This window comes from Lingula anatina, chromosome 5 (genome assembly GCF_051362555.1).
Source record: "Lingula anatina isolate TDL-2025a chromosome 5, LinAna3.0, whole genome shotgun sequence".
Classification (NCBI taxonomy): domain Eukaryota; kingdom Metazoa; phylum Brachiopoda; class Lingulata; order Lingulida; family Lingulidae; genus Lingula; species Lingula anatina.
This window is the reverse complement of record NC_141771.1, coordinates 17,761,786-17,774,202: the sequence shown is the minus strand read 5'-3', so window position 1 is coordinate 17,774,202 and position 12,417 is coordinate 17,761,786. Positions and strand designations below refer to the sequence as shown.

General features: G+C 38.6%; 1 protein-coding gene across 1 annotated transcript; it reads right to left on the bottom strand.

Annotated features, from left to right (window-relative positions):
- Positions 1 to 335: 335 nt before the first annotated feature.
- LOC147761768 (monocarboxylate transporter 12-like) lies at positions 336 to 3,625 on the bottom strand. Its single transcript, XM_087014169.1, has 3 exons — positions 2,812 to 3,625; positions 1,954 to 2,076; positions 336 to 1,031 (listed from the first exon to the last, which is right to left on the bottom strand). Exons 1-3 carry the CDS (start codon positions 3,566 to 3,568, stop codon positions 937 to 939), a joined length of 975 nt encoding a protein of 324 aa, XP_086870295.1. The 5' UTR covers positions 3,569 to 3,625; the 3' UTR covers positions 336 to 936.
- Between the last annotated feature and the right edge of the window lie 8,792 nt (positions 3,626 to 12,417).

Below are 12,417 nucleotides of genomic sequence, written 5' to 3'. Positions count from 1 at the left end.
TTTCGATCTTCATAAATTAGGGCATTTCTTGGGTTAAATTTACATAATGTATGGAACTACTAGTGTTTTCAGTTGATCCAGTTCCTTGGGTTACAACTGGAGAAAAAGCAGCCCAAAGAGTACGTTTGTGAAGAAAGGACCGACATTTTAACATTTGACTTTTTATATTTATTCTGTAAATCCGGCCCTTGGAATTCAACCATGGCTGGGCTTTTAATACAAGTGAAAAGTGTATGCAATTTACACCAGTAACCATTTTTTTATAGTTGTAGTTTTTGAATTTGACACCTGCTCTACGGATTACACTCAAAGCCTCTTATAATCTTGGGAAGTCGCTTCGTTGAATCTTACATTATGTTTATATTGAATCTAAGTCGGGTATTTACGAAACAGCGTTTAGACCTTTTGTGAACCGAGTCCCCAAGGGAGTAAAAAGTGGCGAGGTTGGGATCGACAGATCTTTATGAAATCTAAATACCAAAGGTAAAGGCTTTTTTGTTAGATATTAGGACACCAGCTACTGGTGTTGCGACCTCAGAACTTTAACTATAATTTTTCACAGAACAAGGGCGTTCAAGGAAGAGTCATCCATCGTTGTCAAAAGTGCTGTTCTCTATTAAAGAAAAAACTGAGGATCACATAAAATCTCCCGAGATCAAAGATTGAGATGTTTGTCACATGAGCTTCCTTCTTTCCCGCGGAGTTTAAATTTGATAGGCAACACGTGACGGAGTTATAGACAATAATTATATGTCAATCAATATTAATATACACCAAGTTGTATGTGTATTTCCGGTTGTGTTGAATTTCATAATACAATGGTATGTCAGGACGACATAAATTAAAACAGATGAATCAAGAAACAAATTCTCCTTGTCACTTTAAGGATGGATACGTGTAGTTTCAATCAAAGTCAATGTCTTCTGTCCTTTAACTTCATAATGATAACATAAGTAGTCCCGAGGAAAATATCATACAGCTGCTTGCAATGAAGGTGATTTGATGAGTGGAGAAATGGTCCTTTAACCAACCTAGAAGTAAAATAATTCGATATACAATATATATATATATATATATATATATATATATATATAGACCAAGGAGACATAAATCGTTACGAGATACATACCTTACGGTTAAGTTGATCATTTTCATCACTTTGAGATATCTTAGGAATTAACAGCTATTATATTATAGTTTTTCGTAGCTGATATGATAATCAATATCGGAATAAGCGGAACACAACGGGCACAACTCACATATGCACCGTCAGCGCAACTAACACAATTTGAATATTGCTTTTTTACGCCACAAGAGGGATCGCCCCGCCCCCCTCCCCCTTCCTCCTAGCGTGTCTAATTTGCTAGGAGTATACTGCTCAATCATATCAGTGGCGGCTTTAGGGGATGGCAGGGGGTCCTGACCACCACCCCCCCTTCGTTCTCACAGAAGAATCAAACAATGGTCCCCTCTTGAATTTTGACTAGCTGAAACATAATCCTAAACCGTACCAAATGGCACCTTTCGCCCTATAAAATACCTAAAATTTTCGGGGCCCTTCACCGGGCACCGAACCCCACACCAAGGGGCAGGGGGGAGGGGGAGTATCGGCTTCGCATCTGCGGACCCCCCTTCAAATAATCCTGGATCCGCCCCTGCATTCTGTACCTTCAATATTTGATGCTTGTTGTTGAGAAATGAGAAAAATGCCATTCTTTTGATGCATTTGTGTACATCTTATTCTTATATCGAGTGTTTTTAAAAATCCGCATGAATCCCCATTCGGATCAGTAGGCCTAGCGGTTTATTCTAACGCAGTCCATAAATAATGCCACACCCTTATGTATGACAACTTTAGAACTATAATAACTTAACACATACAAAGATGTTTTCGTCATGCTTTAAAAAGTTTATATCTCATCTTTCATCTTTTTAAAAGTTTTACTCACTTACCACCCAGTGGTGTCGCTAATGCAATAAGTCCCTGGGAGACCGACATTAAGCCAAATGCATGCGGTAGATGGTCGAAGCCCACTACATCACGCAACAGCAAGCAAGGAATGGTAAGCTTTGCCCCTAAAAATTAGGATTGTAGATCTTCAACTTGCAGAAAAGCATATCTAGCTCTGAGAATTAAACTATCCCTTTTATCAGTAGTACGGAAGGTTAGTCTCACGATGATCTGATCTATTTCAGTAATTGATCAACGTGAGACTAAAAGGTTTTAGACCGCTCGCTGCCCTAAGATTTTTCTTGGATCAAATATAAGTAGCCTACAGTGGTTGAACTTAAAAAGTAACCATGCTACTGAATAAGTTATTTTGTGAAAGGGGTCCAGTGTTCAAACTTACAATATCGTTACATTGATTTTTAAACGCATATAACTGTAAAACAGGTTCCAAAATCAGGGGCTCCCCTTTATAATGCTACAGTTCAGACATGACATCTGAGGCTCCTACATTCCCAAAATATGTCAATATCCTGAACCGAACTGTTTTAACCCTGAAAACATTTACTGTGAAAATTGCTGTTGCATACACGAGTTTTGATATACAGGTATGAATTAAATACATAGATAACAACAACATAAACACACACCTGCTCCTTCTTGGACACTAACTGTGTTGAACCCCACCCATTTCTGAGCTTTTGCATTACAAAGTACGAGCACTGGCGTATCAATGATATCGAGGGGTGACCCGGGGAAAACTTTCGATCCGATAGATTTTTCAGAAACCCCAAAGAACTGACACCCCTTGCTGGCTGCGTAAATATATTGAAGTAGACGAACAAACTCAACTTTAACCTTACCTTGGCAAAACCCAAACAGTGCAACGAGTATGAGCAGATGGACCAACTTAGAGCTCACGACAAGAAGAGCAACAGAACCGCCACCAAGAAGACCATATATGACAAGCCATGTTGCTACCGAGAAAAACCGAACATCCGTCAGGCACGTTGCTCCTATGCGCCCTATGACGACGAATATGCCAATGACTACAAGCAAACAGGAGGCGTTGTCTGAACTCATCCCTTTTTCTTTGGCAAAAGATGGCAAGAACGCCAAGGTCATGTTTTTTCCCCATTGGAAAAATGACACCGATAATATGACACGAAGGTATCGTAAATTGCACACGATCGCCATCCATGAGGTGCTTGTTGAATTGTCCGCTTCTCCTGAATAGCCTTGCTGGGTTTTCGGCTGAAACAAGTCCGACAGAGATCCAAGACCCTGATTGCCCTTTTGGCTTTCGTTCGATATAGCCTTGTCATTCTTGTACTCAAATCTTAAGAAAAGTCCAAGCAGTATTCCAATAGAAGAATACGCGGCCGTGGCAATCATTGCCACCCTCCAGTTAAACATGGACGCCATTGACTGTACCAACGGAGAAAGGACGAAAAGTCCAGCGCCACTGCCAGAAGTTGCAATTCCCAGTGCCAACCCCTTTAGTGGGCTATCATCGAAGCAGTGCTGGACGCTCACGGAGCTGGTGATTCCAAGGAAACTGAGCCCCATGGCTTGGAGGATGCCGAAGGAGACGCGCAGAAAATCCAGACTTGGGGCCATACTGCTGAGAACCAGCCCCAAGAACGCTAGGACAGAGCCAATCACAGCCGAAAGCCGGAAGCCCAGTACTGGAACCAAAATTCCGGCGGGCATACCTGAAGTGGAAAAAAAGTTCACAAAAAAAGTTTTAAAAAGTACGAAAAAAGGCAAATAGAATAATATGCAACGTACTAGCACTCAATTTTCCTTATGATCACTTACTTGGCACAATAACACTATATTGATGCCAGGTTTACTGGGAGGGTGTATTGACTGCGTTAGGAGGTGGGTGGGGGGGGGGGGGGGGCGCTTCCAAGGCAGATTCCGCGAAGCACGCTTTAATAGTCCCTATTTCAAAAAGTACTAGTAGACTCTTCATTGCAACCTCTGTGGTCTTTATTTATTTAGGTCCTTCTCACTTGAAGTGGTATAGTTAAGCTATACAATCTACCGGTGGGTGCACTTTGCGAGTTTGGTAACGTATAAAATACGCGGCGTTCATGTAACCTCAATATAGAAAGGGTCTTAAGCAGTTAGCACAGTGTGAATGGTCCCGTATGCGGGTTCCTGAACACAGGTGTGACAGTAATGGTTGTACTAGGAATGGCAGTCCAGAGTCCCATATTATGAGTACAGGATAAGATTAGTCGGAGTATTGGGGTTAGTATATAAGACAAAAGTCACCTGTACAAAGTAATGGGGAAAGCACTACGGTTCCTAGAAGACTACCATTCCTGCCACAGCAAGGGTAGGTAATGCGGGCAGTGCAACCAAGCGCCCTCTTCCATAAGCTACAACTAAAAGTGATTCCTGATAAAAGCAACTACATTTGTTCACGCCCCCTCCACAGCTAAGTGCGCCATTACTCACCAAACAATCCAAAGGCGCAAAGGAGTAAAGCTAAAATCCATGCAATACTTTCTTCTTTTGCTTTGAAATAATCCGACAATAAGCCAATATACAGGCCTGATGAATACTCAACTCCATTGAAGAGACTATGGTAATAAAACGAACTAAATATCACGGCGAATTTATCCGTTGTCATGTTACACGCTTTTACTCCTCCTGTTGGGTGTTCTCTTTTAAAGTACTGAAAGTGAGCTCATAAGAATGTAAAGTCGATATTTTTACCACTTTTAAGAGTACCGTTCTTTAGAAAAAGCATCTACCGGTATTACACACGGCCAACAGGAAGACGGCCATGGTCCCCAAGCCGGCACCTAAAAAATGACAACGCAGCTTTTACTTGTATATTGCGTCCTCTAGCTCTAGATCTGCGACCAAGTCAAACTCTTGTTAATTTTTTTTCTACTCTGTATAGTCGTCCCTGCCAAAACCGGTTTGAAGTACGTCACAAAAATCTCGTATCAAAGTGCTATCGCGGTCACGTCCAAAAACGTGCAAGTAATGGTAACTGCCGTGCCCTGCAGGCAGGGTGTTCAAGGGTCAGATACCGAGTCAGAGATCTGTGGATCTACTATGGCGCAAATGGCCCGATCTGCAAGACGATAGGGTTAGCTGACCATGCATGTTGGAAATTAACATTTTCCTTGTTAAAGCGACAAAAATATATTTAAAAAAATGAACTTGAAACTTGACGCAGGTTGACAAGGGCCTCGACCCGCGACGTAGTTTTTTATGATTTACATGTATTTAAAGGTATTCACAATGGTACTAAAGAGGTGAGCATACATACCTTGCACCGTTTATGAAATATAAGTACCAAATTTCTTACAAAGCGAAAATAAAATCCACGTTCAAAGAAAAATAAATAAAATGAAAAATAGAAATAATAATGTAGCAGAAAAAAAGCTTTAAAATTGCACTGCTTTAAATATCTGGTCCTGAAAATTACCTACTGATTTTCTCTTCAATATATAGAGTAATAGTATGCAACTGCTACATGTAATATCTGTACGAGTATAATGTTTTGAGGAATAATCTATCGTCTTCTTTAAGGTTTAGCTATTTAAAAACTATTCATGAAGAGGTATTTGGGCGAGTTTAGCGACACTGATTTGACATAAGTAATAATGTAATAATTATGCATCTTTTGTGGCCTCCCTCCTATGACCTATGGCTTTTGAAGAAATTCCTTTCGTGTCACATATTGAAAGTTGTTTGTTGCGAGTACATGTACCAGCCTGTCCCCATAGGTGACTTGAAAATTGCCTAGGATCAAATCCGACACCCCCCATTATAATTTTTTATCCATTATGTTATTATCATCATTGTTGTCACACATTCTGTGATAGCCAAAATCAGCAATGAAATCGCATCATAACAACATAGTGCACAATAACCACATCGGGGACACTGGGGCTTTGCTTCACCTGACGGGGTGAAGCATGAGAAAATATGCAGAGGAATAAAGCGGGCGTTCAGCCGTGATTATAGAGAATGTTACCTTAAGGTTCCCCGAGATACCCCAGTTCACAATTCTTCCACGACGAAGACATCGATTAGACACAGGGTTAGATCTAGGTCGCCAAGCTCACGGTGTCAGTTTCATTTACCCCAGTTCATGTGAGTGTATTCTAGTGTGAAGGCCTACTGTACATTTAACATTTATTGAAATAAATGTTATTATAGTATAAAATCTTTGGTCCTTCGTTATTCGTTATTGTCATCGACTTTTTAATGAAAAAAAAACAGGCCCGGTGTCATGTACCAGAAAGTTCCCCGTGACAGAGATTCCGCTTCCCATTCATTTGTACAGGTGAGCCTTGCCCTAGATTTTGACCTACGTAGATCAAACTAACCCTATCCAATATAACTATATGGAGCATGGACCCTAAGTTTCGTGACACCGTCCTTCATGTCACTAACTTTAAGTACACGTTCAGAGTTCAAGTTGTCGCCAACTGCTTCAGTGAGGGCGTGTCTCGTTTTTATGCTTACTCAAGATTTCCTTCTTCAACGCGTGTTTAACGTGTTACATGATGCGTTCGTGGTGGGGGGGAGGGGGGGGAGGGGGGGCAGGGGGGTTCTGAAGATTGTGTTGGAAACTGTTGCTCAGGCTTCCATCAGTTCATTTGTGGACTACAATGCACTATGCTGTGGAACCAACTTTGTGATCACGAAGGAAAAGATCTGATACAGATAAAATCGGTTTGAATATGAATCTTTATGTTTAAGTTAATCATTTTAATCATTTTTAGATATCTTCAAAATTACAGTCTATTTGATTATATTTTTATTTTCATCGCTGATTTGATAAAAAATATTGAAAGAAGACGAACACAGTGGGCACAACTCAAAAATGTTCGATAAGCGCAACAAACACATTTCGCACGCAAAAATAATGAATTTTATGTAACAAAAAATAACAATGTAAAAAATCGATTAAAAACAATTAACTGCAGAAGGCTGCTGAGAGATCACCGCTAGTGATGATTGCTGCTTAGAAGACCGTTGCTGAACAGACAGCTGTCGCCGAGGGCCGATGAGAGGACAGCTATCGCTGCTGAGAGTCCAGGTGCTGCCACTGTCGCCGTTGCCGTAGAGCCAAGGTGCTGCCGCTGCCGAGAGCGAGAGAGTGCAGGTGATACTGAAAAGACTAAGAGCTGTACTAAATTAAATTTTTGCCCCCCCCCCTTTATTTTCATGTTCATTTGCATAATGATGATATAGTCTGGATGACTGGTGCTATATTTTGGCCAAATTGCTCAAAATGTGGAAAAAGCATGAAACTTGGCACAAATGTTCTTGGGTCTATGCTGATCATTTTCAATGGCAGTGCCCAAAATTTCAAACCGTTGCTTAGCAACCGTTACTATGGAAGTGAATTTCCTTAGTAACAAGCTAATTAGACCTTTCTTGTCCAGTTTAAATGGTTTAGAAATGCTAATAACTATGTTTTAGGGCATCAGAACTATCAGTACACTATTTTAAAGCAATTAAAACCCAAATTAACCTTAGGCACGATTGCTAGGCAGCATATTACCCTAGCAACAAGCATTTAAAGTTGCGTTAGTCTATTAAGTAAGGCAAATCTATAATACTAGCTAAGAACTACACTTTTGAGCAAGATGTTCATACTTTTAATCCAGTAAGTTGAACCAATTGTGTGTTTACACATATCCGATCAAATAAATTGCTAGTGCAGATACTTAAGGCAGCATGTTCAAAATTAGTAACCAGCCATTTCCATGCTTTCATCACCTTATGACTCTTTATAAAACTTTGCAATAGTTAATAATAATAATAATAATAAATTCTCCCTTGTATGTGCAATATACAGTGCATTTTGCCCTTGCACATTGTCAGCCTCTACATCTGCACCTACATGCACACTGGAGCAACTCTGGACAGGTCAATAGCTTCTGGCAAATGTGTCCACTTAGGCCCACTGTTCCGCACAAGTCCAACCAGAGTGAGCACATGGTATCTGATGACATGGCACCGTAGTGCTGATTCAGATATGTTCATCTCGCAAGAATACACTTATATTGTTGTAGAGCAGCCTTGGTGGAAGTAAGATATGGCATCTAACGGACTTTGGGTGTGAACAGAAACTTTTGAACTTCATTGATTAACAAATAGAATTAAAATAGAACCATGCAGGTGTATTTAAGTTACTTGGTAGAGAATAGAAACTGACAAAATACAATGTGAAAAAACTTTTTAGAAAATATTGAACAAAATGAAAAATATCTTGGAAATCTGGTCTCTGAGAAACCTTTCAATAATAGGAAAGTCAACAGTGGTTAAACCTTTAGTATTTCTCATCTAACGTAGGGCATGTATAAACTCTCCTACCAGCCCCCCCCCCCCTCCCTCAATACTTAAAATATGCATATCATATTTAACTTTATCAGGAATGGAAAAAGATACAAAATAAAATGAGCAAGGATGGCGTCTGATTACAAAAATGGACGGTAAAGGTACCGCAAATAAAAATTTTACCAAGGCCCTAAACTTTACATGGCTTAAAAGACTTCTTTATGAAGAAAATAAGAGTAAGTGGAGAGCGTTTTTCTCGGCGAAATGTCAGGAATCGGTAGTAACAAAAGGTGGATTAAAAATACTAAAAGCAACTTCTTATCCCTTTTGGCAAAGATTATTGGTTCTTTGTGTGAAATTCAGGAAAATTTCAATTTAACCCCAGATGAAATCTTATCACAACCATTATGTCAAAACTCAAAAATTGAAAGAAATTAAAAAGCTATTTTCTATAAAAGATGGTGTAAAAATGATTTTGGTTTTTTTACATCAATGATATTATAAATGACATTTGAAATCCCCTCTGTCTAGAGGAACTCAACAAAAAAATCAACCTAAACACTAACTGTCTGGGCTAATTCAGCATGTTAAATACTTGTTGCTAGGGTAATATGCTGCCTAGCAACTGTTGCAATGGTTTACTTGGGTTTTTAATGTCTTAAAATAGTATAGTGATAGTTCTGATGGTTTGAAACATTATTAAAAGCCTTTTTAAATAATTTAAACTGAACAAGAAAGGTCCAATAAGCTTGTTACTAAGGTAAATCACTTCCTTAGCAACGGTTGCTAAGCAACACTTTGAAATTTTGGGCACTGCCCTTGAAAATGATCAGCATAGTCCAAAGAACATTTGTGCCAAGTTTCATGCTTTTTCCACCTTTTGAGCAATTTTTGCACCAGTCATCTAGACTAATAGGCAATTTTTACATTTTTAGTTAATGAACAATAAACGATATTTTTAATGTCTGCTTTTCTAAGTGTTCCTTTAAGCAGTATTTATACATGTGTCATGATAAATGGCAGTAGGCCTTAGAGCACCGAGTCTTGGAGTCAAAGGTCGTTGAATCTGTAACCCAGGACGTATTGCATATCCGGCTAAACCTCTTTTAAGTGGCATACTATCATATATTTTCTCCAGTTATGCAATACACGGTGGTTTTCTAAAATATTATTTGACGTATTTCATGAAAGCGACTTTTTTTTTACTGTTCTCGTAGTGATTTTATTGTTATTTGACTTTTATAATATTCCTTTATCTGACAAATAACGGTGGATAAATGTTTTAACATAATATTTAAAAATATTACCAAATATTATCGAAACTCCAGGAGAAATATACACAGAGTTAATAAGCACGTATGAACTTGGTTAAGTTCACTGTGCAATTTGCCTAAGTTTCAGTGATCTTAAAACCCCCTTTACACTGAACGGCGCCCTTTCTGCGACATGAAACTGGCATCGCTGTGGTCGCAGAAAGGAGGCACAAGCATCGCTTTGGTTGCAAAAAGAATGTTTAATGATCTGCCAGGTGTCGGCACATAAAGTATTATTATTATTATTATTATTATTATTATTATTATTATTATTATTATTATTATTTTTTTGCTCTCAAACAAGGCCGTATTACGGGACGCAGAAAAGTCGCCGCCAAGTGTAAAGGGGAATTACTTGATATTCGACAGATCTTCTTGAGCTCCACCAAGAATATGATATAATAAAATAAATTAACGAAACAAAAACGAAGTACCTGAAAGTATTTGGGACGTACTGGCAATTATGTTGCCCTCCCTCTTTTATGGAAATTTAGGAATTTTTAAAAGAATTTATGGCGTGTAAATCGGAAATTGGGCTAAACCCGTTTGGGCGTAGGGGTAATGAAAATGAAAGGTATCGGTTTCTTCGTGGCCTGCATATTCACAAACTTTGAGCGGTAGCTATAATTACCGAACTGGTTCCAGTTATCTCAGGCAAACAAAAATTAATTTTTTTCTAGAAATTTATTCATTTTTATTTAGATAGCAGAGTATACTGGAATGGACGTTCAGTCATTTATACAATTTATCACCGGAACTATGACAACAATAATACAGCAGATGGCTGGTAATTAATACCATGAATGAATTTCTTCCTTTAAGCAGAAAAGATCTTGCTTAACATGTGAAAAAACAAAATTGCCCATGTAACATAGCCGTACAAATTGTTATATTGATGAAATTTTAATACCTGTGTACATACACTATGGTTGATGCTGTTACCACTCATACATACACATTTATGTCCAGCTATTACTTTTTTCTCTAAAATAGGCCTTTTTCTTGCAATACTTGCATTGGATATTGGTTTAATGCAAAAATTAAATGACATTTGATATTAAAACTGTTACTTGAGTCATTGATGAAATGAAAATGTATCCATTTTATGTACATGAACACATAATCTGTCAGGAATTGTCTTAGTCGAAAAGAAAGGATTCTTCTTCAATCAACAGCTAATATTGAATCTGATTACCTCAAAAAAAAAAATAATAATAATAATAATAAATAAATAAAATCAAAGCTATTGACAGTGAACACTACGAAAAGTCTTAGAAGCAATACACATCATTTTTATAAATAATATAACACATATGATGAAATTCTATGCTTAGACCTTGCAACGAGAAATATAAAATGTCCATATTTTCTATTTTCGAGGGGATTTTTATTGTTTTAAATCACCACAAAGATTCATTATTGAATAATTCGATGCAGGATAAACCTCATTTTCTGTATGTGGGTGATAATGAAGGATTACAATACCCTTAAGTGTATTTCACTATTGTTATGCCCCCTAAAACCGCCAAAGGTGGAAGGGAAAGAGATCAACAACAGATTCAACCAGGGCTCCGTATCTCGAAAGGTTCGCTATGTTGCGCACGTGCAAGTGCGTCTCGATTCCATAGCCCCGTATCTCGAAATAGAATCGGTTATGGAATCGAGACACTAACGCACGTGCGCAACATAGCGAACCTTTCGAGATACGGAGCCCAAGTCCACCGAACAATGGCCGTCTGGGAACTGCGCAAAGCCGTTTACGACAGTGGTACGGCTTTCGGGCTTACGATTTTTAAACTTTGTCTAAGTTTGAGCTTGACAAAAATCGTAGACTATACGGAGGTCGTGGGGCACGGCCACCGCCTGTCTTCGATAGACGCCGCACAAAAAGGTATATACTAGCAGTTTACGAGCACCGTAACGACATCGCATGGCAAATGTAATCTAGGCAGGCATTTTTGCGATCATGTCATCCTAATACGGATTCAAGCCACTGAAAAAAAACTAATTAATCCCTTATAAAAGAAAACATAATCTACCATAGAAAAGTGAAAAATTATATTGGGTCTAATGACGTTTTTTTATGTTTGTTATTTATGGCACATTTTGATAATTAACAAACTGAAAAATTGGACCAATATTTGGCCCTATATTCGGATTTCCTTTGTCATCTAAAGGAGTCTGCGCAAGCACCTTGCCTTGAACATACAGCGCGTGCATCAAACCAATGCAGTCTGGGATCTTGCTTGGGCGACCGTTCAGGCCTTCTTGCAAACAATATAAAAGACCAGTAAACATTCTAATAAATGCCTTTGCTAATCTATAACCTCTCGAGAATGGAATGAGCTTTTCAAACGTGGGGTTATGGGTGATTGGCCAAACGCCATGCGGGTTAAATGGAATTGATTCTCCAGTGTAGTCAAATAATGTATTGCACTCCATTGTTTCCTCTTGGCAATACTGATTAATGTTTCTATCACAAGATCTACTGTACTTTGGAGCTTGATCAACGCCGCCGCATAATCCCGTTACCCTGATTTCTTTACCTTGTACAATTTGGGAAAATTTGAAAAAGTGAGACAGATGTTTATCTGAGGTAAGGGGAAGGCAGGCGTTACTTCCCTCCCCCTGTTCAGTTATCGTATCAATAGCATTTATAGCTTGGGTTAGATTATCAACGGAGAAAGGTCTTGCTGTATTTTCTTGGCCGTACCAAAAGCTACTATTTATTTGCTTTGTGAGGTTCCCTATAAATATATCGTTATCTTTAGCAAGGCTTGTGATAAGTGTTTTAATTCTTTTATAGAAAACTGATATAGTATTGGTATAATT

Excerpts from the sequence above, each read along its gene's own strand:
- LOC147761768 (XM_087014169.1), bottom strand. The coding sequence starts at position 3,568 with ATGGCCCCAAGTCTGGATTTTCTGCGCGTCTCCTTCGGCATCCTCCAA. Across the intron at positions 2,077-2,811 it reads ACTGTTTGGGTTTTGCCAAG|GGGCAAAGCTTACCATTCCT; the intron begins GTAAGGTTAAAG and ends CCTAATTTTTAG. Across the intron at positions 1,032-1,953 it reads ATTAGCGACACCACTGGGTG|GTTGGTTAAAGGACCATTTC; the intron begins GTAAGTGAGTAA and ends TTTTACTTCTAG.